The 26,575-nt window shown below is 40.7% G+C and overlaps 1 protein-coding gene across 16 annotated transcripts in view; it reads right to left on the reverse strand.

The window, feature by feature from the left end:
* POLK (DNA polymerase kappa) overlaps window positions 1-26,575 on the reverse strand; it is a 106,788-nt gene that overhangs the window by 32,888 nt on the left and 47,325 nt on the right. For 8 of the 16 annotated variants that reach the window (XM_042855953.2, XM_065550094.1, XM_065550090.1 and 5 more), the window contains 5 exons: window positions 26,371-26,537; window positions 23,084-23,116; window positions 17,094-17,190; window positions 15,463-15,721; window positions 13,005-13,958 (listed from right to left, as the gene is read on the reverse strand). In XM_042855953.2, coding sequence (XP_042711887.2) covers window positions 13,005-13,958; window positions 15,463-15,721; window positions 17,094-17,190; window positions 23,084-23,116; window positions 26,371-26,537 — 1,510 coding nt within the window. Of the gene's footprint in view, window positions 1-4,068; window positions 10,811-10,995; window positions 11,899-12,070; window positions 12,123-13,004; window positions 13,959-15,462; window positions 15,722-17,093; window positions 17,191-23,083; window positions 23,117-26,370; window positions 26,538-26,575 lie in introns of those variants that run through there. The other 8 variants (XM_005288276.4, XM_065550092.1, XM_065550099.1 and 5 more) reach the window with 7 other exon arrangements.

Raw genomic sequence — 26,575 nt, forward strand, 5'->3', positions numbered from 1 at the left:
AGTGCTAGTGTAGATATGGCCCTATAGACTTCTCTGTCAGCACAACTCTTTCCTAGCACAATAGATACAGATAATTAACCTTTAGCTGTTAGGCTAAATATCATAGAGACCAGATATCTAACAGGGGCACCAGTTTGGAACTGTCGCAGAGAGGACAGTGCTACCTACTGAACCACCAGCACCACTTTCTGCAGCAACTACTCGTTTCCTAGAGATCTTCTATCCAAGCCCTGACCCACTGCATTCTTGCTTAGCTTGAGGTCTAGTGAGATCACAGCTTGAGGTAGAATGATTTCAGGTTACATTCAGGGAAAGCAGCACCCACTTAACTGTATCTTATCTTTTATCCCAGAATAATCTTTCTGGCAATAATCCACAGCCACAGTGGACAAAACAGACGTTCAGCTGGACAGTTTCAAAGCAATGCATTTATTATAGGCTTTTCTATGGCAATATCACAGCAATATCTAAGTACCACACAATGAATGTATTTTTCCACACAATATCCCTATGAGGCAAAGAAATATCATCTAACAGATGGGGACAAAGACCAAGAAAATCAGCAAGATGCAAACAAAAGTGCATTTCCGCATTAAATACAAAAGACAACAGCCTAACAAGTTATCCAGCCATGCTTCAGCAAAGCAGTGATATCCCAAGAGCTATTATATTACTGTAATGTGGAAGTTCCCCTCCATGCTAAGGGCATGTCTACACATACAGTGCTGCAGCAGTACAGCTGTACCGATGCAGCTGTGCCGCTGCAGTGCATCTGGTGAAGACTCTCTCACATCGGCATAATAAAACCACCTCCGCGAATGGCAGAAGCTATGTCAGCAGGAGAAGCTCTCCTGCCGACGATGCGCTGTGCACACGAGTGCTTATGTCGGTATAACTTATATTGCTCAGGGGGCTGGTTTATTCACACCTCTGAGCGATATACATTATACTGACATAACCTGTAGGGTAGACATAGTCTAATTCTCCTTCTCACCTGGAGTCCTGAAGTCTGAATTTCTCAGTGTCATATTAATGAATTTTCAAGAGATCTTAATGTAAAAAAACATTCCACTCTGTTCACACTGTGCCTGGGATAAAGAGGAGTAAGACTGATGGCAGAAACAGTACAGGAAGCAATAACCTGCACAGAAACAAGAAAAAATCTTGTTTGGAAGGCCAAGCCTACAAATCCCTATGCTTCTTCTTCCATTCCCACATTTAACCATTATTTCAGCACTAATGGACCTGATTCTCCTTTACCTACATTGCTGCAAACAAGTAATAATTATATTGAAATCAAGAGTTGAAAGAGAGGTCCTTTGGTATGCTCAGTGTGTGGAAGAAGGCAAGGATACATGGTATGGGTTTTTAACCAGGCCGCAACTTTGTCAAAGTACATCCAAGGTTCTCATCAGGGGACAGCCCAGAGCAGTCACTCACTCCCCTTTGATCATTTGCCAATTCTTGGAGGCTTACACTGCAGGGGGAGCCAATCATCACACAAGGAGGGTCTCTCTGAGTTCCACTTGCCTGTTAGCTTCCTCCCACTTTTGAGGGAAGAGGCAAGAAGGGAGCTCAACCCCCAGCCAGCATCGCTGCCAAGTGCCTTGGCAGGGCGGTCCACCAAGGTAATGCCCCGGCTCCTGGTTTGCATTTGCCCCCAGTGGGTTAGACACGATGCCCCCATCTCATAAGAAGATTCCCTTGGGATGCCTACAGCATTACGTTTTTGGATCCTGAGCCTAAATCAGCCAGTTCCTGCACTGGGCACCTGCCAAAAGTTGGAACAACTAAATGACTCCCATGCAGGTCCAAGCTGTGACCTTTGGGAGGGGGAGAATTCCAGCCTTCTGGCTGTCCAACATCCAACCCCTAGGTTTCACTGGGAAGAAGGCAAACAAAAACAAAAAACCCAGCCAGCTTCACTCAATCTGGTGGTATGGGGAAAAATTCCTTCCTAGCCCCGAAGTGGCAACCAGCACAGCCCACAATGACCTAGGTAGCGGAGGAAGGGTGGGTGGACTACTGGAAACCAACAAACAGGAAGTGGCTCTGAGCATTTGGGTTTTATTAAGTCCAAATCTCCTGGCTCCAAATCATTGGCCAAATCACAGGAGACTGCAGCCTATCCTGAAGTTCTGTTGGAGCTGGAAATCTCACATCCTGTCCTTTTGCCCTCTTCCATTGCAGGAGCCACCAAAACACATCCCTCGCTAAGCTTGAGGTCGGCGTTGCTTCAGCATTCTCTCTTGGAATGGTTTAGAGCAGGGGTAGTCAATTATTTTGTGTCAAGGTCCAAATTTCTTAGTCAAGGTATAGTCAAGGTCCGGACTCCAGAGAAAATAATAATAAGAAGAAACCAATAAAAATGAAAATAAGTAAATAAAGATTTCAAGGTCTGTTCAAAAGTGTCTGGCGATCCAGATTTGGCCTATGGTCCACCTATTGACTACCCTGGTTTAGAGTTTGAATAATGAATCTTGCTTGTCTCACTTTTAGTTTCCTGCCATGTTATCCACAAAGATAAAATCTCTCATTACCCTGCAGGAAATACAATATGTTTTGCAGGCTAAACAGAGAGTTTAGCTGGTTGAATAGTGGAGGAAGAGGGTTCCAAGAAGCTATGCTTTTTCATTTACTCAATTTTTGGTGAAATTTTGCATTTTAGAATTTTAATTTTTTCAGGTTTTTGTCTTTTCCTCCAAACCCGCTCCACTTTTTTTCCTATTTGGCATTGAACTTCGGGAAAGGAGAGAAAAAAACGAAAAAGACATTTTAGAATTAACATTTCCAATGTCTAAAAAAAGGCCATTTTCCTATTAAAAAATGATTCACTTGACAAATTTCTGCCAGCTCTTATAGTGATATTACTTGACTTATCAACTATACCTTATTCTATAGCACCCTTTCCCACCTACCCTCAAAAGCGCTCTCTGTATGGGCTGCAGACAGGAAGTAGGATACTACACCCCTGGAGACTGCAAAAGTTTTACCATTGACTGTAATGGGGCCAGAGTCCCAGACATTCACCCAACCTCCTTTCATAGTTGATTTGGGCCCTGATTCTGCAAAATGTATGTACATGCTTCAAGCATGTGAGCAGTCCCACTGAAATCAGTGGGATTTCTTATGTGTTTCAAGTTAAGCGTGTGCACAAGTGTTTGCAGGTCCAGGGACTTGGATTGTAGATGGGCCAAAACCAGTGCCCCTGATTCTCATAATACCAGACTTGTAAAGACTGAGGGGCTCTGATAGATACTTGATGTACATTATTTTTAATGTACATAAAATTGTACACAGTTTGATTACTTCCTTCTCTGCCACCTTTGGTATGTTCCTTGCTTTGGGGCAAAAAGGAAAACAAAACAAAACAAAAAAAGGACTTAATAACCTGACCACTTCACTTGCATGTCATATCTTGTTCCCCCACCCTTTGCTCCTCCTCTAGTTCAGAAGGTAAGCTCTCTGGGGCAAGGTGTGTGTCATACACTCAAAGCCTCCTGATTAGATGCTACTATACCTAAAGCACAAATTAATAATAATCCCCCCCAAAAAATGTTGGGAGGGGAGGGAATTCAGACTTGTAGCCAAACTTTATAGCTCCCCTCCAATTTCCACAGTGGCCCAACCCAGAACTGCAGAGCCAAACACCCCAGGCCCTTGGGAAAGTCTGGATCTTAACTGTGCAGCTTGAGCCCGGTCTAAAGCGGATCAGGGAGGGAACACAAAGAAACCGGCTCGACTTCGGTCAGCTTGCTCCGGGTTCTCTCAGACCAGGCTCAGGAAAACACCTCTTGCAACGGATCTGACGGGGATTGTAAAACGTGTCCCCGAGAGATGCAAACGGCCCGGTGCAGAGTCGAGGAACATCCTCTGCCCAGTCTAGCTGTCTAAAAGCAGTTCCTTCCTCCTCCTGCAGCGGGGCTGCTCTCTCTGAGCTCTCCCGCCTCACGGCCGCCCTGCAGCAGCCCGGCCACATTGCCCTTCTGTGATCAGCCCGCGGCGCGATCCCCGCTGCCCCGACCCGCTGTGGCCGCACAGCGCCGAGCCCCAGCCACGCGCACTCACGCGTCTCGTCGTCGGCTGCGGGTGCCTCCGCCGCCGGCTGCGTTCCATCGTGTCTGGGGCTCAGCGCGCCCAGGAAATCGCTCAGCGCCTTCATAGTGCGGCCCCAAGTTCTCTCCTTTGCCCTCCAGGCAGGGCTCTGGGGCTAGCTACTCAACAGGGTGCGAGGAGGGAGGTGCCCGCTAGCAGCAGCGCCCTGTGTGCGCAGGAGAAGCATTTGACTTTGACTTGTTTTAACTGCATAGAAAAACCGGTTGGTTAGGGTTGTAGGTTGTTATGATGCGGGCTATAACCGAGAGACAGCCAGAAGAAAAGGGCCACCCTGCCCTCCCAGCCCAGGCTGTGGGGCACACAATAGTACTAGTGAGCTGCTTAAACCGTGCCAGGCACCATCGAAGTACAACTCCCATCACCCACCTCTCACTCACCAGCTTTACTGCCTCCTTGACAAAAGGAAAAGATTAAAATCACCTTAAGATAAGGCAAGCAGAAGCAGGAAATAACCAAACACTTGATATTGCCCAGGCAACAGAGTCCATCTAATTGCTGCTCACTGTACAAAGTATGGTGGCGTCACTTTTATCTGGACCTCCGCATATTAGTCTCTTTTCATACATTTAGATTGCAAACTGGAGCCAGCACAGACTTTTACGGTACAGCTACAGGAATACAAATAAATCAATAATGTACATTCAATGTCTAATACAATGGGTCCTGAGGGTATGTCTACACTGCAATAAAACACCCACAGCTGGCCCACGTTGGCTGACTCAGGCTCACAAGGCAGTAAAATTGCAGTGTAGCTATTCCACCTGGGCTCCAGCCTGAGCAGCAACACACTGCAATTTTATAGTCCCACCATCTGAGTACGCTGATCTGGGCCAGCCACAAATATTTTATTGCACTGAAGACATACCTTAAGTGCTACCACAGTACAAATACGTAGTAACTGTGTGTGAAAATACCAGCTTTGTACTTGTAAATTGCTGTGCTTCTACAAAGTCAAGACATGGCAGTACCACCAAACTAGGTCTACTCCCCACTCCTACTTTGATCTACTTTAGCCACTCTTCCTATATTATTCTAGAGGCGAATACCCTTTTGTTATAGAATATAGAAATTTTCTTTTAATGTGACCTTTTAAAAACATGAATATAGCACTCTGTAAAATTAATATTGTTAACTTGATATTGGAAAAACTACCTCAAGCTGTGCAAAAATATAATTCATTTATTTTGTGTGGTTGAAGGCACTTACGATTAAATATTTTTGCCTCTGGCTATTGAATTAAGTGCTAACATTTCAAAAGCTTAATTGTCTTTTTATTTAAAAAAATATTAACAGGAATTTACATAGCATGTTTCATCTATGACTCTCACAGTGGTTTACAAATTAAGTAGAGTGGGGTATAGAATCCACAAGTCTTAACTACTAGTCTCATGTTCTAATCACTATGCAGTGCACGATTTAACATTTTTTTCCCAGTCAGCTGGCTTAAATCTTTCCAATACAGTCATGCTGAAGTGCATACATAATCTTTAAATACGATAAACCTAGACCTAATTATAAGAGGCAACAGCATCAACATACACGTCAGAGATAATAAAAAAATGAATCAGTGTGAAAGTAAACATGTAAAGAGCAGAATGCATGGCTTACCATGTCACAGCTGAATCACAGAAATTCTGCTTTCAGTTGCTTAACATTCCTATGAGTCAGGTGTTCCAGAATAATTTCTTTTGAGTAGGAGACTTATCTTTGTATTGTACCTGGCACTGGTAATTTAATATAGCTCTTAGTATTCCTTTTCCACAGTAAAACCCAAAGAAGAGTAACTACTTAAACAATAAGGTTTACCTTGTGAAATTGGCACCACTGAGGGTAGGGATTTGCAGCTTCATAAAGAACCAGGGGTAGAGTTGAGTATAGAATCCAGGAGTGCTGGCTACTAGTCCAAGGTTCTAATCAGTACCTACAGCACCAGTTTACAATTCCTCTCTGTCATCTGAATTAATGATTCCATTACAGCCATGTCATAAGTGCTCAAACTTTGAAGATGATAAAACTAGAGCACTAAATGAGGTGAACTCGTCATGGAATTCACTAGGCTGGTGACCATTTCAGAAGGCTTCAGCATCTTCCAGAAGACTGAGTGAGTAGCTGCCAACAGTACCAGGGCAAAAGGGTAGCTATAAATCTCCCTCATTCTGTGCCCCTAGACTAGAGCCAGGACTTTGCAGCTCATAGCCCCAGAAGCCCCTCCTCTCTCAGAAGCACCAAGGTCTATCTATGAGAGTTGAATGCATTAGTTTATATTACAAAAATTGTGGCCAAGCTAGTAATATTAGGCAGAGTGGTAGTTGAGGATAGGCTATTAAAAAGAAAAGGGAACACACACAAACAAATAATAGAAAGCTAAGTAAATCTTGGGTTGCTTTTCACAGGGATTAGGGGACGGGGCAAATGTTGCAGGAGCACAGATTATTAAATTTTGATAGGGAAATAAAAACATTTAAGTGTACATGATTCAGAACCATCAAATCATGCACACACTATTAGCCTGTGTAACGACAGGGCCTTCGTGGGTAAGAACCTCACTTCTTCAGATGCAAGAAGTGAGGTTCTTACCCACGAAAGCTTATGCTCCCAATACTTCTGTTAGTCTCAAAGGTGCCACAGGACCCTCTGTCGCTTTTTACAGATTCAGACTAACACGGCTACCCCTCTGATACTTGACAGGGCCTTGTTATCCTGGTTATTGGTATCCTTCTCTTCCTCCTCACCCCCTGTCTCCTATTATTTGTTATGCCCATTTGTTGTGTCTTGTCTTTAATCAGAGTACAAGTTCCTTGGAGCAGGACAAATCTCAACAAAGGTGTTTAAACAGAGTTTAGCACAAAGGAGCATGATCCCAACTGGTACTGCAGTAATATAAATAGTGATGTGAAGTGGGGGCATGGCTGCGAGATCCCTCAGAACACAAGCATGCAAGAGGAAATCTGTTCCCAGCCCCAAGGCATCTTTATTGAGACCCCTCTGGGCTGCTCCCCAGACCTCTCCCCTGGCAGCATGACTCTTGACAGACATCCCCTACATTTGCCTCCTTTGGGATAGAAGACAGAGAGAAGGATTTCAGTTGATTTGTAAATACAGCAATAATTTCAATGTATGAGTCTGCCAGTAGTTCAGGAGTGGAACTGCTGCCCAGACTCAGCCCCTGCTGTCCACACCTTTGGAGCTACCATCAATTAGAGTGGCTTTTGGAACTGGGGAAAAAAGCAAAACAGTGGTTGGAATATCACCCTATCATCCCAATTTTTGAAGAATCAATTGCTTTCCAAATCTCCAATCCTATCAGGTATGTGGGTGGGTGCGGAAGGAAGGTGACTGACTGGACCCCTAGCATATTCAGGAATCCAACTACAGCAGAACCCTGTTTATTCGATCGAATTGGGATCTGGGCCAGATTGGATAGTCAAATTTGGATAAACTGGAGAATGGGAAAATGCAAGGCTGCAGTGCCATCTAGTGGCCACAGGAGAGATCACCTGCTTCTGGATCTGTGTGCGCTGGTTGTTCGGTTAATACAGAGAGCCAGATAATGGAGGGTCGGATAAAAGGGATTCTATTGTAATGGACTCTGGACAATTAAAAGAAACTACACAAAATTAGTCATAGTATTATCAAATGATGGTGAGATATTCTGTAGGTAAGATTAGGATGATACTTCAGAACTTGGAAGTAAAAAGCAAATGACAAACTTACTGTAGATAGATATGTGTTAAATTGACTCAATGCTGTTATAATGCTATTACACTCAACTGCATTATTTGGTTCTGTTAATTTACATGATAATTGAAACCTGCTTTGTGCTTCAGAGGACCTCCCCTTATGTTTGTGCTAGCCATACTAAGTATATGCTTCCCCCAACAAATTCCCTCCAAACCATCAGTGTTCGGCTTGTTGCTTTTTTGTTTCTCTTCTTCATAAGTAGCAGTGCAAAATATAAACTCTTCATGCCTTTCACAGGGAGGGCTATGAAATATTCACCCTTCACTCAGTCACTTGCAACTAAAAGAAAAGTAAATTCAAGAAGAAGAAATGTTTTTTATCATTTTAAATTAAAAGAAAGAAACTCATTGTACAAAAGCTGAGTGAAAGAGGCACAGAACTAAAAGTAAGGCATATTGAGAATGGAGAGCAGTTCAAGATTTTCATTCTACACCAAGATTAACCCTCTCCAAGCCTTTCCTTTTACAAGGATATTTGGTGGTATCAACACAAGGGGACAATGTGGTATAGATGAAATTACTATAAGGCGGGTACACAACTGGCTGAAAGACTGTACTCAGAGTAGTTACCAATGGTGCACTGCTAAACTGTGATGGTGTATCTAGTGGGGTCTCTCAGAGGTCATTTCTGGGCAATATTTTCGTCAATTACTTGGAAAATGGAGTGGAGAGCATGCTGATAAAATTTGTGGATGACACCAGGCTGGGAGGAATTGCAAGCACTGTGGAGGATGAGATTAGAATTCAAAATTACCTTGACAAATTAGAGAACAGAGCTGAAATCAACAAGATGAAATTGGATAAAGACAAGTGCAAATTACTTCACTTAAGAAGAAAATAAAATCATATCCCCAACTGCAAAATGGGGAATAACTGGTTAGGCAGTAGTACTGCTGAAAAGGATCTGGGGGGTATAGTGGATCACAGATTGAATATGAGACAACAATGTCATACAGTTCCAAAAAGGGCTAATATTCTGGAGTATATTAGCAGGAGTGTTAACTGTCCCACTCTACTCAGCAGTGGTGAGGCCTCAGGTGTAGTACTGTGTTCAATTCTGGGAGCCACACTTTAAGAAAGATGTGGTGATACTACAGAAAGTCCAGAGAGCAACAAAAATGATAAAAGGTTTAGAAAACTCAAGGAAAGGGTAAAAAAATGGGGCACGTTTAGTCCTGAGAAAAGAAAACTAAGGGAAGACCTGACAATAGTCTTCAAATATGCTAAGGGCTGTTGTAAAGAGGATGGTGATCATTAGTTCTCCATGTTCACTGAGGGAAGGACAAGAAATAATGGGCTCAATCTGTAGCAAGGGAGATTTAGGTTAGCTGTCAGGGTAGCTATGCTCTGGAACAGGCTTCCAAGGGAGGATGTGGAATCCCCATCATTGGAGGTTTTTAAGAACAGGTTGGACAAACATCTGTCAGGGAAGGGGTATTCTTGGTCTTACCTTAGCACAGAGGCTGGACTTGATGACCTCTCATTATCCCTTCCAGCCCTACATTTCTATGATCTCTACCATCGCTTAGACCCATGAAAGCTAACTTGTCTAAAAAGGGCTTCCTGGATGTTAACAAGAGCAAATCTCAGGTCAAGATTTTCAGTCACTACCTGTATATCAGGAATATTTAATTTAAAACCAACAAGTTCAATACTTAGCTATACATAGAAATCTCTGTGTGTATTATTTATAAGAGAGAGAGATTAGAAGTGGAAAAATGAAATTTATCACTTCTTCACAGTGTCACCACACTGAATTTTTCAAAAAGATGTGCATCTGTAAGATGCTACAATCTTGCAAATGACTTCCATTAAAAAAAAAAAAGTGACTGTGCCTTCTCTAACAAACACATAGCAAATTGTGTGTGTATAAATTAAAAATCCTAAACAAAAATACTCTCCTGCACATAATTCTCTTTCTGGGGAAAGGACAAGAAAACAAACATGACAGATGTTTGTCACATTGCTTATTGCTCTATTATACTACATGAACCTAATAAAAATAAAATGGAAAATATGTTCTATTTCAGACTATATATTCAGCAATATATTATGTGTATGAAAAGCATTAAACAATCAAGCCAAGTTTCTCCTTTAAATATATAATCTCTTTTCTAAAGGCAGTTACATTTTATACTTGTACCAAAGAATAACTCACCAAGTTTTTAGGTGTGAAGGAAACACTAATTTTGCACTAGTATTTTATTCTATCTATAGAAATAATGCTTACAAAATGCTTCTCTGTCAACTGTAACAACACTTTTGTATGGATGATGAAATAACTGCCAGTGCCAAAACAAACTTATTTCATCTGTTCAAATAATTGTGGTTGTCTCCTTCTCCTTTAACAACATGCTGCATATGTAAAACTTATTTCTATAAGCTATTCTCAGAAAAACAAAAATACACTTCATAAAACCAGAGCAGCTGTATTTTTTTTAAAAGGAAAAAAGTCCTCACATAGCTAATGTTCACCAATGCATTATTTGTGGTGGACATTTTCTTTTGAGATGCCATTTTACTTCATATTTTAATGACTTTTAAAAAAAATAAACTCTAAGAATTTTCTCATTATTACAAAATGACATGCTTGAAAAAATATTACGTTATAGGCATATTTGATTATAAATTGACACTAAATATTTAAACAATTTAATTTTTGGGAAGTAAAGAATGTAAACAGAGTATTTTAAATAAATAAGTGTACTTTACAGCTTTTCCCCCTTACATATATTCATAAAAACATGGTTTATAACAAACTACAAAAATAATTTTTCATAAACTACATCTCTTCAAAGAGAAAAAATATGTGAGCAAAAGAAGGAGGGTTATTTCCTGTCTTAATATATTCAGGACTATCATTTCAATGTCATACACATTTGCACATCAGTCACACTACCATTATACTAGTTTATCCTTAACTTTTCTTAAAGTATCAGAGGGGTAGCCGTGTTAGTCTGAATCTGTAAAAAGCAACAGAGGGTCCTGTGGCACCTTTGAGACTAACAGAAGTACTGGGAGCATAAGCTTTCGTGGGTAAGAACCTCACTTCTTCAGATGCACTTCTTCTTGCATCTGAAGAAGTGAGGTTCTTACCCACGAAAGCTTATGCTCCCAGTACTTCTGTTAGTCTCAAAGGTGCCACAGGACCCTCTGTTGCTTTTCTTAAAGTGAATTTAGTGCTTTTGAAAGGTGCTGGTTTGACAAATGCATAGGAATCTGAAGCTCTCTATATCTCCATAGAACCAGTGAGGCACAGCCTGTATATGCCATACCTATTCTGGGGGTCTCTCACACTCCATGCTCATTTAAGGGGTTGATCCTGCAAAGTGTTTGTAGTCAGTGGGTGTTGAGGTCACTCAACATACCACAAGCGTGCCACGCACTTGTCAGGACTGAGCCCTACAAACCTGGCCCATCAGTTCCTACAGAAGTCAGTGGCAGGCTTTCCACTGACTTCAATGAGAGTTGGATTTGGGGCCCAATCCTACGGAGAATATCAACATGGACATAAATGAGTACCAATTGTTTTGTGCTGTGGATATCTGGCCACTAGAAACTGAATTCAATCCAATCCATTTTACACTGGCTAACAATCATCACATATTAACTGTCGGTCACTAGCAACCTAAGTTGAATTGCTGGTGACTTCCATACCCTGAGTCTCCACTACGTCAAGATAAAACAAAGCCCACTCTTAGCATGCTATTTTTTCCACAGATATAATTTAGACAAAAACTATTATGAAAAAATGATTTGAATGGAAAATTAATTCAATGCTCTAGTCCCTGCTAGATCACTTATTTTTTTGTCTCAAATGTTGTACTCCTCCAATGGAGGTTTACAGGGATTCCAACGTGACAAGTATCAGAGTCCAATCCTTCACCCGCACCAAACTAATTTGAATAATAAAACACCGATTATGAAATTCTTCATATATGATAAAGTGTTACACAATCATTTTAAAAATGTTTCAATTGTTTGTTTGGAATTGCTTGGTTTGGCTTTCTTTGATGTTGACTGTGGTGTCATTAGTCCAGGCCTAAAATAAAAAAAGAACACATTAGGAACAAACAAACAAACAAACAAACAAACAAACAAACAAACAAACAAACAAACATTAAACCACCTAAAGTAACTTTTACAACGCTGAACAGTTTGCTAGCGTGACTTTCAAATACAAGTACATACACACTTGAGGAGATCTATCATACCTTTTTGTTCCTGTTGTGGGATTCATATATTGATGTCCTCTGCCCATGCTTCCTAAAGAACGATTGTGAACATCCAAAATGAATTATTTAAACACACAATGAGCACAGCAGGGAGCTGCATGACTAGCAGAACTTTTAGGAGAAAAGTTCTAGATGAAGAATTTCCTTCCTATTATTTTCTGAAGCAGTTGGATTGAATCTCTTACCAAGCAGCTAACATTTGATCATTTCCTTAGTACTGTCAATTATATTCAAAATAAGTAAAAACAAAAAAGCCCTTTAGCCCAATAACAAATTAAGGAATAAATTTGAATGTGATCACAGATTTCTGTAATAGAAATCTAATGCTGTTGATTTCCAAGATGGCCTACTGAAATTCATGTTTGTTTTACACTGTTTGTCTTTCTGGGAATAAAACTATTAAAAAATCTTCACTAATATGCAGCATTTCTTCTATACCACAACTTGTCTGCATAGTTAGGAAGATCTACACCAGTATTTTAGGAAATCATCTTTGTAAAAACAGTCACATATAGTATAATGCTGCTATTGTAGCTTTATAAATATGCTCGGAAACTCTCTCATGTTGGATCAGAAAGGAAGCACTTTGAACAGTTTCTTAAATACTAGTCGTAGGTCTCGAATCTTGTCCTATTTATCGAGCCAATTCCAAAGTTAACGCTCCATAATCAAAAAGACAAGTACTAAAGCAAGCCAATTAGTGGCAAACTAATACACCAAACTGGTTCATGTCATACAACGGAATTTGATATTTTTCAAATGGAAATAGCCAACCCCTTTAGACACGTCTTCTTAAAATTCAGTAGCTGTACCAGACTCAGAACCCTAAAATGTACAACACATTCCTTAAAAACCCTATTGTATATTGGATGGGGCAATTTAAAAAGGTGACATTCTTAACCTAAGTACTCACCAACTGACTTTGAATTTTCCGTAATTTGACTCTTAACTGGACAAACTATTTGCTCTGTCAACTCCTGGATAATGCCTTTATTTAAGCAAACATCCACATGCCTGTTGAACAATGAAAGGTCAGTTGTTTTTTGTTCCACGTTACAAATTGGACAAACCAGAACATTGTCTCTGATGGCTCCAGAGGAGTAGGAAGGCTGAGTTTCTTGTGTACATTCAGACTTTTCAAAGCGTTCTGCATTTTCCAATGAAATGATTTTGGAAGAAAAATTCTGTTCTAAGTACATGTTGCTAGCCGTTTCACTAAGCAGACTATGCTCTCTTTCCTTGCTAGTGTTAGCTACTACTTTAGGGAATGCTTCTGTGCTACTGCTAGTAGAGTTGTCAGCTACTTGTGTTGACTGTGCTGTAGCCACTGATTTGTTCATTTTATTTTTTTGACACATTTCAAATGTTTTCTTTTTACTGTCCAGAGAAAAATGATGTGCATTCTCCCATGAATTCTCACTCGTTGATATTTCTGCATTATCTTTTACCAATGTCCCATTGAGGCACTTGTCAATATGTCTGTTAAGTGCCTCTAAATCGCTGTCTCTTTGCTCCTCAAAGCAAACAGGGCAAGTGAGGCTACGACAGTCATTCAAATTCGCTGAGCCTATGGCGTTATTTGTTTCGTCCACAGGATTTACTGATGACTTTATATCATGTGAGTTCTGCTTGTTTGCAGGTTTGTTTATAAGAAGTTCCTGGTTGCTTTGTTGCCTTGCAGCTCGCTTTTTATCAAAAAAACTCTCTCTGTGAGATGTTTCTGAAGCTTTGGTAAAATGTTCATGGCTGGATTTCCCTGGCTGAAGCAGAGAAGCATTTGCTTGCTTTCCTGGCTTTAAGAAATTGATAATGCTCCTCTGTTGGTATTTCTTTTCTTCTTCGTTTAGAAACCCTGATACTCGTATGCCTGAATATGACAAACGAGACAGATAAAAATGGAATTGTAACTGATAAATAAAACTAAAACTTAATGAACACTAATGGGCATTAAAAAGATGCAAAGCCACTCAATATAAATAGGTATCTTATAACAGAAACTGTATTATGAACGTGTGTTAGCAGCTGATCATAAAGCAATTACAGTTTTACTACCAGTCCTGAAGATTTGCCAGCTACTTCAATTTTACTGGGAATTTCAGTACCCTTAAAACACCACATAGCAACATCATGTGATGCCATAAACATCACGTAGTCATGTGGAAAGTTAAATTCTAAAGTTGTTCATTTCTGGATGCCAGTAATTAATAATCATGTTTATTGCAGCAGAACAAGGTCCTATTGCGCTAGGGACTGTACAAACAGTAGCAGACAGTCCCTGCCTCCAAGAGCTTACGATCTAGATAGACAAGACAGACACAGTGAAGAGGCTTAACATAGAAGCAGAGTGATCAATGTGATGATAGAAGATGTCATGTTAGTTCCACAGCTTTTGGTGGGGTTGGGGGGAATGGATTTAGTTAGGAGGGGGATAAGCTAAATGGGAAGGGAAGGAGGTTAAGGGGGCTAGGGGAGAACTGAGTAAGAGGGGTAGGTGGGAGTGAAGCTGAGGTGAAGAGACTGCGACTGAGAGGATGTGCTGGAGCAAAGAGCAGACCAATCAGCAAAGGGCAGAGCAAGTCCAGTCAAAACTGTAGAAAGGTCTCTCTGAATGTTCAGAGGTCCCTGCTTCGGCTGCTTCTGCTCCTAGAGGCTGAAGTCTCTTGCTGGCTCCTCTCTACAATTCTTCCCAAAGATCACGTGGTGTGGGAGGAGAGAACGGGTGGCAGCGCATGGATCCCAGTTGTCTCAGAATGAGTGTGGAGTGTCCCCTTCAAAAATTTGGGTCTAGCTGGGGAGCAGCATGGCCCCAATTGGGCCCTATTTTACCCTGATTTGTCTGCTTCTGTTCCTACTGGCTGGAGTCTCTGGCATGAAATTTTCCATTAAAATATTTATTCTTTGAACTTTTTCTTAAAACTGGGATATTACTTTTTTTAAAAAGAATAGTGAACTATTTACACTTAGAATAAAAAAAACACTATTCACTTCAGCAAGAAATCTTAACTTCAGACAAAATATAGCACCACCAAGTTATAACACTATCATTAAGGTAATTCCTCTGTCAAAAATGATAGAGCCATATACTCAACTCTTCCCTGCTGCCGTGCAAAGGAGACTTAAAACTGCTTTAAGGAGGCAAAGCTGAGGATTCCATGTCACAGGATGGCACCCCAACATTGGCATAAGGGTGTTCCAGGGCAGGCAGGGGTTGTGGAGGAGGCGGCAATCTCAGCTGGTGGAGCAACTCCCTGGGAGCCACGATCCACCAGGACAAGTTAGAGCAACACTGAAACTGCTCTAATTTGCACCAGGGGCTTTGTCCCCAGCAGGTCTCAAGATTACTGGGGGAAGGGTAAATCCAACTATGCTACCTGTTCCCAGGAGTGCAGCATGCCTGATCTGAGGGACTTGGGGATCTTGCCCTAAAAAGGAAAACAAAAAAGTTATAAATATTTTACCCATAAGTCTTAGCCGCAAAGGGTGAGGGGCAACACTGTCAATTTCTGTCCTTAGCATATCTTTAGCAACAGCAAATATTTCTTCTTCAGTAGAAACAGCAGCGAGCACTGTGGAAGCTCTTGTTTTTACTTCAAAATTCACATTCTTCAGTTTCAGGGTAACGGTTTTACCCTAGAAAACAAATAAAACACTTAACATACATGGTATGGAAGAATTTTTACAGTGATTTATTCTGTAAATAGGCCATTTTTTCACCTAGCTGAACTCTACTTCAGTGTCTAAACAATGACTTTAAAGCAGGGGGTTAGATTCACTGCTGCATCCAACTTATGCTGAACACAGCATGGATGGTGGGCTATAATGGAGCCTGTTATCATAAGATTTTCTGCCTGGCTATAGCCTGCTGCCAGAGCCGAGTAGCTGGGGGCTGCTCTAACCTGCACCAGCTGGCTATCTGTATCTGTCAGATGCATATTGCTAATGTACTCTGGCCACTTCCCCAGTCTCTACCCACCTCCCATGCATCTCCTGGACTGGGAGTTGCGGGGCAGCTGCCAGCTATGTCAAGTCTACATCTACTAGGAACTCTTGTGTGCTTCGGGAATGCCCAGTTAAGGATCTCCAACGTCTCTGCTCCCTTTATATCACTTGAGTGTGCAAAGGGAGCAGAACAGGGCAGAAAATCTGCCCTAATATTTGTACAGGCAAGTGTGCACATGCAATTCAATACGTGCACCGTAAATCCCAATCACCTGAAAATGTGTTTGTAAAGTGATAAGCTAAAAGTCGTTACCATATCTCTCTTCCAACTCAAAGAGTTTGGGTAACTCTTTCAAAAGCACTTAAAGACTTAGGAGCACTGCAAACAATGGGATATAGGCCAAGTCACTTCAGAGCTTTAGACAAGTTTACCCTTTGTTATTTGTCAATACAGAGGCTTTTTCTCCATGCTGTCATCCCATATCCTTGTATCACAACAACCTTCCGTGGCTGAAGAGGACTGATTGGTACCTTTAGGAATCTTTGAATGCTACTCTTTGCTTTACCAATAAAGATCTCTGTTGAATAATGTGCGGGTTCCTCCCAAAAAATAAGTAAAAATTCAGTGTATACAGTATATTATGCTCAGTAAAGCTATAGGATCTGTATATTTACTAATAATAAGACAAGGAGGAATACATCGCTTTACAGTTTACAAGCTTGGCCACAGTAAGGCTCAAAGCAATCCATTTTTTATGCAGCTCGACTACCCCTTCTGTTAATGAACACAGCTTTTAGAACAACATGTACGATATGCTAAATAACTTGGTGGATTGGTTTCATTTCTTAAAGGATCTCACAAGATAGCCCCCTGAAGCTAAATGCAATTTCGGTCTAAATTATTCTAATCATCAATGAACAAAATAACAGAATCCCTTGAAGCCAGAAGGTAGGGCATGATAATGCAGAAAGCATTACTGCTAACAGAGGGCACTGCGGACCTGGGACCTGACAGTACAAAGATGTTGATTTTTTTTAACTAAGAAAAGAATGATTTAAATACCTTAAGTCCTTCTTTCTGCAGATCCTGAGCAAGATCTCTGCAAAGTTCTTGACACAAGCTGTATTGTTCTTCTGCTGTGTTAATTTCACTGAATGTCCTAAATGAACATAAAGATTAGTCATTTTTTCCCCAATATGCATTTTGGAATTTGAAATGCATCCTTAAGATTTAAAAATTTTCATTAACAGTTTAACAAGAAGAAAGTTTTGTGGGTTTGAGGGGTTTTTTTTTAAGTCAGGATGTATATTTATATTAAATAGAAACATATATGCCAGGGATTGGCAACCTTTGGCCCGCGGCCCGCCAGGATAAGCACCCTGGCGTGCCGGGCCGGTTTGTTTATCTGCTGTGTCCGCAGGTTTGGCCGAACATGGCTCCCACTGGCTGCAGTTCACCGTCAATGGGGGCTGCGGGAAGCGGCGCAGGCCGAGGGATGTGCTGGCCATGGCTTCCTGCAGCCCCCATTGGCCTGATGCGGCAAACCGCGGCCAGTGGGAGCCACGATCAACTGAACCTGTGGACATGGCAGGTAAACAAACTGTCCCAGCCTGCGTGCCGCATGCCAAAGGTTGCCAATCCCTGATATATGCACATTCAATAACTGCACAAAAGAGGTTTGCAAATCCCACCAAACAAAGAAATGGTGCGTTGTAGTCACACTTCTCAGGCAGTGTTTGAAAACATATGAGATCTAGGTTGATAAATGCTTAAATATTTACAAGAGAGAATGCTAATACCAATTGAATTCATAGAGCCAGCCAAAACATTTGTATATAAACTTCTCTGCATAGCATTGTGTAACATTGGAAGGAAGAGAGGATTAGGAAATTAATCCAAGAGCCAAGTATCAGATGTAAATACTGTAACACGGGTGCTAAGAAACAGATGTTACGGTAATTATGGCTAGAACCAGAGAAGGAAAAACTAGCTTTCTGCCAAAAATTTAATTAAATCTGTCTTTGCTACACCTTTCCAGGGAAAGGGAAACCTTACCTTACCTCAGTGATAATGTGAAAGGAAGGCTGGTCTTGTGATTATAGAGGGAATTGGTCGTGACACTCATGGTTGTCTAACACTTTCAGTTGAAAAGATTCTTTCCGTTGAGAAGCTCTTACACCTCCACTGTTTGCAATCGGCTTTTGCTATTTGGCAGTGAGAAAGCCCTTGTGCTAGAGCTGTGCCTCTTTCTTGCCCAATTTGTGTTCATGTTTGGCTGATATATAAATTATTAAAATTGCCATTTCCCTGTTGTAACTTACATTCCTCAGAAAAATGATGGCATATTGCCAAAATAATAACTGAACATGAACATTCTAAAGTTGGGCCTACAATGCTGCTAAAGCAGCAGCAGCACTACACACTGTACTGGGAACAAGTTGCTGCTAGAGCTGTAGCAATGTGAGGGGGATGGGCAGGAAAAATGCTGGGCCCCACCCCACTCTCTTCTCTAACCCAATCAAGCACATGCTCCCAGTAGCCCATCCCTCCCCCAACTTTGGGAGCACCAGGGAGCAGGAGCTAAACTATCTCTCAGAGAGAAAGAGGGGGCCGTGTGAGTTGAACTACCTTGCCTATCCCACCGTGCCCCAGACAGCACATGGCCACATTAGCCCATTCCTCACTCTTTCCACACAGAAAGGAGTCCCCCCACACCTCCTGAGTCTGGGCCAGGCTCTCCACAACTACACAGATCCAGCATGTGGCTGCCAGTAGCCCATCCTCCCTGTGGGATAACCATCTTCTCCTGCTGATAGCAAACATGAGCCTGGTCCCCACTAACCCCCCACTTCGGACTAAGGTACGCAAATTCAGCTACGAATTCGAAGTACCTTAGTCCGAACTTACCACGGGTCCAGATGCGGCAGGGAGGCTCCCCCATCGATGCCGCGTACTCCTCTCGCCGAGCTGGAGTACCGGCGTCGACGGCGAGAACTTCCGGGATCGATCCCAGAACATCGATTGCCTGCCGCCGGACCCGGAGGTAAGTGTAGACGTACCCATGGTTAATCCTGTACCTGAAACCGTGTAGAAGTTTCAGTATTCAAACATGGCTGTTGATGCACAACAGGGTGTTTGTAACAGTTGTACAAAATAGATTTTGTTAGTTATTTTCCTTTAAAAAAACAAACCCCAGGAAAACACCCACAAAAAAACTCCAACCTATATTTAAACAACTTTACATTGTAAAATTAAACACATGAGAGTTAGGAAATGCCACATTTATAGTATAGAAATGCCACTTAAGCTTTCCACCTTGTGTGTATGTATTGTGATACAATCTTTAATTACATGATTGCAAATTATTTTTTCTGCAGGAACTGCCTCATTTAGTGCACAGGTTGAACGCACAATAGGTGAAAGGTTTCTAGGGCAGGCAAGGAATTGATGGAGAAAAGTAGACAGAAAATCTTGGTGTGGATAAGAGGAGAAGAGGAGAGAATGGAAGAAGGAAAAGATGAGGTCATGTCAGATTTTGTCAGTTTTCTCTTTGAAAAAATCAGTGAGATCCTGAGCAGAAGGTGAATTGGGGGCAGGAAAAGGGAAGGTTTAAGAAAGATGTCAAAAGTTGTGAACACATGGCTGAGATTTCAGATATGAGATTATATCAGGGTGGAAAGTCAAATTGATTTGCTTGGAGACTAGCAGAATTTAAGGAGAAGAGAAGAGAACAAGTCACTGGTCAGGGACTCAGGAGATACCTGGGGAAGCTGCACCATTTACAGTCACGGGCGGTGTCTAACAGCATATCTACACTGGTGCACAATACCCTGGTGAAGCCCAGGCCTAAGACACTTAGAATTTTCGTCAGTATACACAAATACTTTGTGAACTGCTGTTGGAGTTCACCAAACCTATAACATACATCTGGAGAAGTTATATCAGCCTCAAGAGAAAAACAAGTTGCAGCTGATGGTACACATTTTATGGGGCAAAAGATAAACATTCCTTTAGAGTATAGTCAGAACAGTTCAGCAGAAAAGTAAATAATTTAGATGATCCACTGGTGCACAAGACCAATCCATATATATCTCCATATCTATAAATACACAGAGCTGCTTACACTGATGTTTACATAACTCTCTTAAGTAATGTCAGAAGCCCCACACTTTCTCCCTAGATGACGGCCTAAGAAAAGAAACTTGATGCTTTCTTCTCATTTAAAGCAATCGGGTGGAAAATTGGTAGGAGAAAACTTATGCAGGACCCTGAAGGCAAGGACAGGAAGCTTGACTCTTATGTAGTGAAGTTACTAAACATAAAACTAGCTGTCCCAATATACATAAAATATCAACTAACGCTTATAGGATTGTACTATCTGATGTCTTAGCTACTAGTGGTTAGTCTATACCCTATAGGTATAGGTATTTTCTAGGCAAGGTCTTGGTATAAGTTAAGTAATAAGTAATGAGCTGTGACGTTATTGACATGAACTGGGACCATACATAAAGAAGAACGGGAGTACTTGTGGCACCTTAGAGACTAACAAATTTATTAGAGCATAAGCTTTCGTGGACTACAGCCCACTTCTTCGGATGCATATAGAATGGAACATATATTGAGGAGATATATATATACACACATACAGAGAGCATAAACAGGTGGGAGTTGTCTTACCAACTCTGAGAGGCCAATTAATTAAGAGAAAAAAAAAAAAAAACTTTTGAAGTGATAATCAAGATAGCCCAGTACAGACAGTTTGATAAGAAGCCCCTTGTAAGTATGCTCACACTTCTTATCAAACTGTCTGTACTGGGCTATCTTGATTATCACTTCAAAAGTTTTTTTTTTTTTTCTCTTAATTAATTGGCCTCTCAGAGTTGGTAAGACAACTCCCACCTGTTTATGCTCTCTGTATGTGTGTATATATATATCTCCTCAATATATGTTCCATTCTATATGCATCCGAAGAAGTGGGCTGTAGTCCACGAAAGCTTATGCTCTAATAAATTTGTTAGTCTCTAAGGTGCCACAAGTACTCCCGTTCTTCTTTTTGCGGATACAGACTAACACGGCTGCTACTCTGGGACCATACAGATCATCGTTGCAACCAAGGTCCTGTAGTGGCACCAAATCTTGTATAAAGGGAGTCAAATAAGGTGACTAAGACAAGGTTATGGTTTGCTGGTTATGATTATGCTATCTGTATGCATGTATCATTTTTGTATTTAAAGTTAGAAGTATTGGCTCCTTACTGTCTGTATTTCAAACTTGTGCTACGCTTCTGAGTGACACCCCAGACAATTTGGTGTCAGCACTGCTTAGCCTGATTGATGGCCCATTAAGGACCATCAGCTTTACAATTGACCCATTGAAAGAAGGCAGATACACCTTAAGACTCAGCAAGGTATGCAGGAACATGCCTATGGACAGAACTGTAAGGTTTTTTCTTGCCATGTGCCCGAATGCTTGTCTTTGGAACAAAAAAAGAAAGGCCACATGACAAGAGACTATAAAAGACTGCTGCATTTCCTCCATCTTGTCTTCAATCCTGCTTCTTACCTCTGGAGGGACTTTGCTACAAACAGAAGCTTTGAACAAAGGACTGAATGACCCATCCCAGCTGTGGATGTACTCCAGAGACTTGATTTAAACCTGCAGTTTATTTCATTAGGGCTACAAACCTGAACCAAGAACTTTGCCATTACTGTATGTAATTGATTCCATTTAACCAATTCTAGCTCTCATCTATATATTTCCTTTTATGAATAAACCTTTAGATTCTAAAGGATTGGCAACAACGTGATTTGTGGGTAAGATCTAACTTGTATATTGACCTGGGTCTGCGGCTTGGTCCTTTGGGATCGAGGGAACCTTTTTCTTTTACTGGGGTGTTGGTTTTCATAACCATTTGTCCCCATAACGGGTGGCACTGGTGATGACACTGGGAAACGGGAGCGTCTAAGGGAATTGCTTATGTGACTTGTGGTTAGCCAATGGGGTAAAACCGAAGTCCTCTCTGTTTGGATGGTTTGGTTTACCTTGGTGTGCATAGAAACCCCAGCCTTGGGCTGTAACTGCCCTGCTTTAAGCAATTTGTCCTGGATTGGCACTCTCAGTTGGGTCCCACCAGAACCAGCATCGTTACATGAGCCTACAAGGCCTAATAGCTTAGCTAAACAAGACATAAGGTCCAAAAGCCTTAGCATAAGCAGCTAACCAGGAGTAACCCTAGATCATAAGATATCACAAGAAAGAATGCTGTAATAACTGAACTGCTGACAGGTAACCACAAGATGCTAGTTTATACCAGCTTGGGATATTTTAAATTAGGAACATCAGCAGATGTCTGACCACAGGAGTGCCATGGTAACTAACTGACATATATGCTAATAAGCTTGAGGTAAACAGACTAGTAACATATGGAAGAAGGGCACCCCCCAACATTAGTAGGGTGAGGAAATACAAATAAGAAAAAGGGGAGAAATCCCTACTGAATATGCATTAGGCATAGTGGAGTCAGAGTAACACATTATAAAATTGTATCTCAGTTGGTGTGTCTTGGGAGATGTAACTTTTGGGAGATGCCAGGATGATGACTACTGGTAATGATGGTGAGAATGACAACTAACATTTTGGGTTGTTTTGTAAGGGACATTGTGAGTATGTGGTTGCTCAAACGCACATTCTGTATTATCTTTATCTACCTTGCTGGGTTGGAGTGTTTGTGACTTTACAAAATTGTGTTAATAAAACTATTTCAAATTCAAAAGGCTTTTCCTAAGTGTGTGTGTTGCAACTGTGCACATTGGGGTTTTCAACTGAACAGTAATTCTAATACTACGGGGTCTGATCTTGGGACAAGAACCTACCAAGCCTCAGAATGTTAATGGGGAATCAGTAAGTAATCAATATAAATAATATACAATCAGTAGATCAGGCAACAAGTCAAATAAATGTGATGACTCAACTACATTATTTTACATTGATTGGTTTTATTAAGTTAGTGATTAATGGCATTGTTTTTTAGATACTAACATTACCATACATACCTTTCAGTGCTCATACTTTTTCTTTCTCCGTACCTTTAAAAAAGAAAAATGTTTTTATTAACGTCAGTCATTTTCACAGAGAATTTTTATTTTTTAATAACCCCTTCATAGTTAACTGAGAAGATTTCAGTATATTTTCCATGGGATTTGAATGTTAACATTTCTGAGAACCTTGCATAAATCAACATTGCAAGGAAATGGAAAACTGGGAGTTTTTCTTCCTCTTAAAATTGTGTATATTACAGATGAAGTAAGAAACTGTAGATCAGTAATGGCTGTTAATACAATTAACCATTTGCACTATGAGTCAGCCATACCCATTAATGACCAGAAGGGCTTTGAGACTTCAAAAACAAATTAATATATTACATACAATTCTTCCACTTTCTTGGCTCACTATCTCTCGCAAAGTGCTTCTACTAAAATACCAGTCTTATTTTTATTTTTAAAAAAGAGGAAAATCCTTTTTCCAGTTGAATCAGACTTTCATCCTTTTAAAAAGTGAGCTGTAAAGGGGCTTGTGTGCCTTTTGTCACTTTTTATGAGATATAGTATAAACCAATGTGTCTTCAGGCTTTTTTTGTTTTTTAATAATTATTTTTGACTTGTTTTTGCCTGGATCAAGAATATCTAGTTTGTTCTAAAAAAAAAAAAAAAAAAAAATAAAAAAAAATTAGGGACAATCATCTGGGAGGTCTCAGGGATATTTACCGTATACTCAAACATCTTTTGAAGGAGCAAGGGTTGAAACTTTAACAAAGGCTTGCTTTCTCCAAAATGTTCATCACTGAAGTTAAAATAGGTATTAACAAGATTAAAGAAAAAACAAAGTTTTAAAAGAGTCTGACAAAAAATCTCTTGCCTTTCTGATGACTTAATGTTTTTGTTCTTGGTTCTTATAAATATCCCTATTGCTTTAAGTTTTCACAGTCATTATGAAGTACTCAAGACCAAACAGGACTTTGATTTCTAATGTAAATAAAACCAAGCAGATTATTTTTGTAATTAAAAACAAAACTTTCAAGCTTTCTTTATCCATCATACAGAAAAACTGGACAAGCCATATTATCCTTCACAAGTCACCTTTAAAGATATAAATTTACTATGTACTTCAGAAAAAAATACAAAGATTTGTGGTGGTATATATTGATCTAAGCTTTTGTGATGTGAAGACTTTTTTATTTTTATTTTTTTTAAATAAATGATAGCTTACATCTATACTGTGCTTTTCAAACCTAAAGGGTCCCCAAACTGTTTTTCAAAATGTGTGCTGTTAAACAGCTGTTTTTCTTTTGACTACTTATGAGATTATTTTGCAGTCTTAAAGGAAGGATTTCTCATTCTGCTAATACCAGAGAAGCAATGGTAAGAACAAGAGGTAATATTTTCAAAAGTGCTTAAGAACCTTTGGAGCCTAAGTCCCAGTGACTTTCAGTGAGATTTAGCCTAAGTGCCAAAGCACTTCTGAAAATGATCTTAGGCTCCAAATTCTACACTGCAAAAAGAAAAAGAAAAAAACATTCCCCTCCACACCCCCCCCCCACAGCAATGAGTCTTAGAGCCCAGGTCAACTGACTCAGGCTAGTGGGGCTTGCACTACAAGCCAAAAATAGCAATGCAGATGTTCCTGCTTGGTCTGGAGCCTGGACTTTGAAACCCAGCAGGAGAGGACGGTTTCAGAGTCTGGGCTCCAGCCCAAGAGGGAATTTCTACACTGCTATTTTTAACCTTGTAGAGTGAGCCCCATGAGCCTGAGACTTGCTGTCACAGGATTACCCCCCTTTCACTCCCCCCTACCCCACACTTTCAGTGTAGACATACCCTCAGGTGCTTTTGAAAATGTTACCCAAAAGCAACAGCATGACAGAATTAAATAGAAAGGATTTCAGAATCTTTAACTAGGGCTCTTGCTTACTAAACATGAGCAGCATGGCAAAATGTTCAGTTGTGGTTTTAGAGTGATGGGAGGATGTGTATTTGCATTCAAGACAGGTGTGTGGGAGGGTGATAGTTTTTGAGCAGATATTGGCCCCTCTTTTTCTCCATTGGGAGCCTATAAGGGCAGCATTTAGATACCACGATGACAGGAGCTTCAAAAATACCATGGATTAGATTAGATATGAAGAATGAAACACGAACGTTGGGTTCTACCCCAACAAATTCAGAGTCAATCATACTATCAATTTAAAAAAATTATATCTAAACACGGTAGGAGACATAGAAACTAGGGACAGATCCTCAACTGATGTAATCAATTGAAGTCAATGGAGCTGTGATAATTTACACCAGCTGAAGATTTGACACTATGTGTTTGTTTTAAGATCATATAGGAATAATTACGAATAGCAAAGGTGTATTAACTACATGGAAGAAATACTTGTGAACTTCTATGATAAGGCTAAATAAATATAATAAAATAAACCCTGTTTAGGTTAGTTATATGTATGACATATCTCATAATCTATTTTAGTATTGATAAGGTTATTCTAAACCAGTGGCTCAGGGCCCCCCGGGGGGGAGGGGGCTGTGAGCAGGTTTCAGGGGGTCCGCCAAGCAGGGCCAGCATTAGACTTGCTGGGGCCCAGGTCAGAAAGCTGAAACCCCACCGCCTGGGGCTGAAGCCCAAGGCCTTGAGCCCCACCAGTGGGGGATGAAGCTAAAGCCTGAGCAGCTTAGCTTCACAGGAGCCCCTGTGGCGTAAGGCCCCAGGCAATTGGCCTGCTTCCTACTCCCAAATGCCAGCCCTGGCTTTTATATGCAGACAATCAGTTGTTGTGCCACAGGTGGGCCGTGGAGTTTTTATAGTGTGTTGTGGGAGGCCTCAGAAAGAAAAAGGTTGAGAACCCCCGTTCTAAACAACACGTGCTCGCCATACAGCTGTCTAAAACTAGGCGCTATTCATTTCTTGGTGTGCATGTATGGCCAGAGCTTTGTTTGGCAGACCATTTAGATTCATAAACCAGACAGGGATTTTGGTTCTATAAGCTCTCTACCTATTCTGTGTACTCCAAAGGATCATACATTAACAAATCCTTCACTTTTAAAAAAATGGTTGCTTTGTAAATTAACATTTGGTACAGCAATAAAGCAGATGTTATGTGTAAGATATTACTAACAGTCACAATTTTTATATATGATACTATCCAAACTTATCTGACAGATATTTTTAATGTCAAACCCAGCAAATCTATCTTATAACATTCATAATGTATAAGATGTGTAACACACTTGGGGAAATATTTAACAAAACGTAAAGTTCACACAGTAAAACATATACTGAGACATACTTTTCCAAATCCGTTGAACCCAAACCAAGTGAGACATCCAAGAAATTATGCCAAGATGTTTCTGAAAAAAGAAGAGAAAGCAGTGCCCTCTGCTGGTAAAGTTCAGTGCAGGTCAGAATTCCAAGAGCTTTTAACATTTTCTCTGTTACTTTTCCTATACCAGGCACCTGAAGAACAAGAATTAATGTGTCTCAATGAAGTTGGA

This window comes from Chrysemys picta, chromosome 6, assembly GCF_011386835.1.
Source record: "Chrysemys picta bellii isolate R12L10 chromosome 6, ASM1138683v2, whole genome shotgun sequence".
In the NCBI taxonomy this organism is placed as follows: domain Eukaryota; kingdom Metazoa; phylum Chordata; order Testudines; family Emydidae; genus Chrysemys; species Chrysemys picta.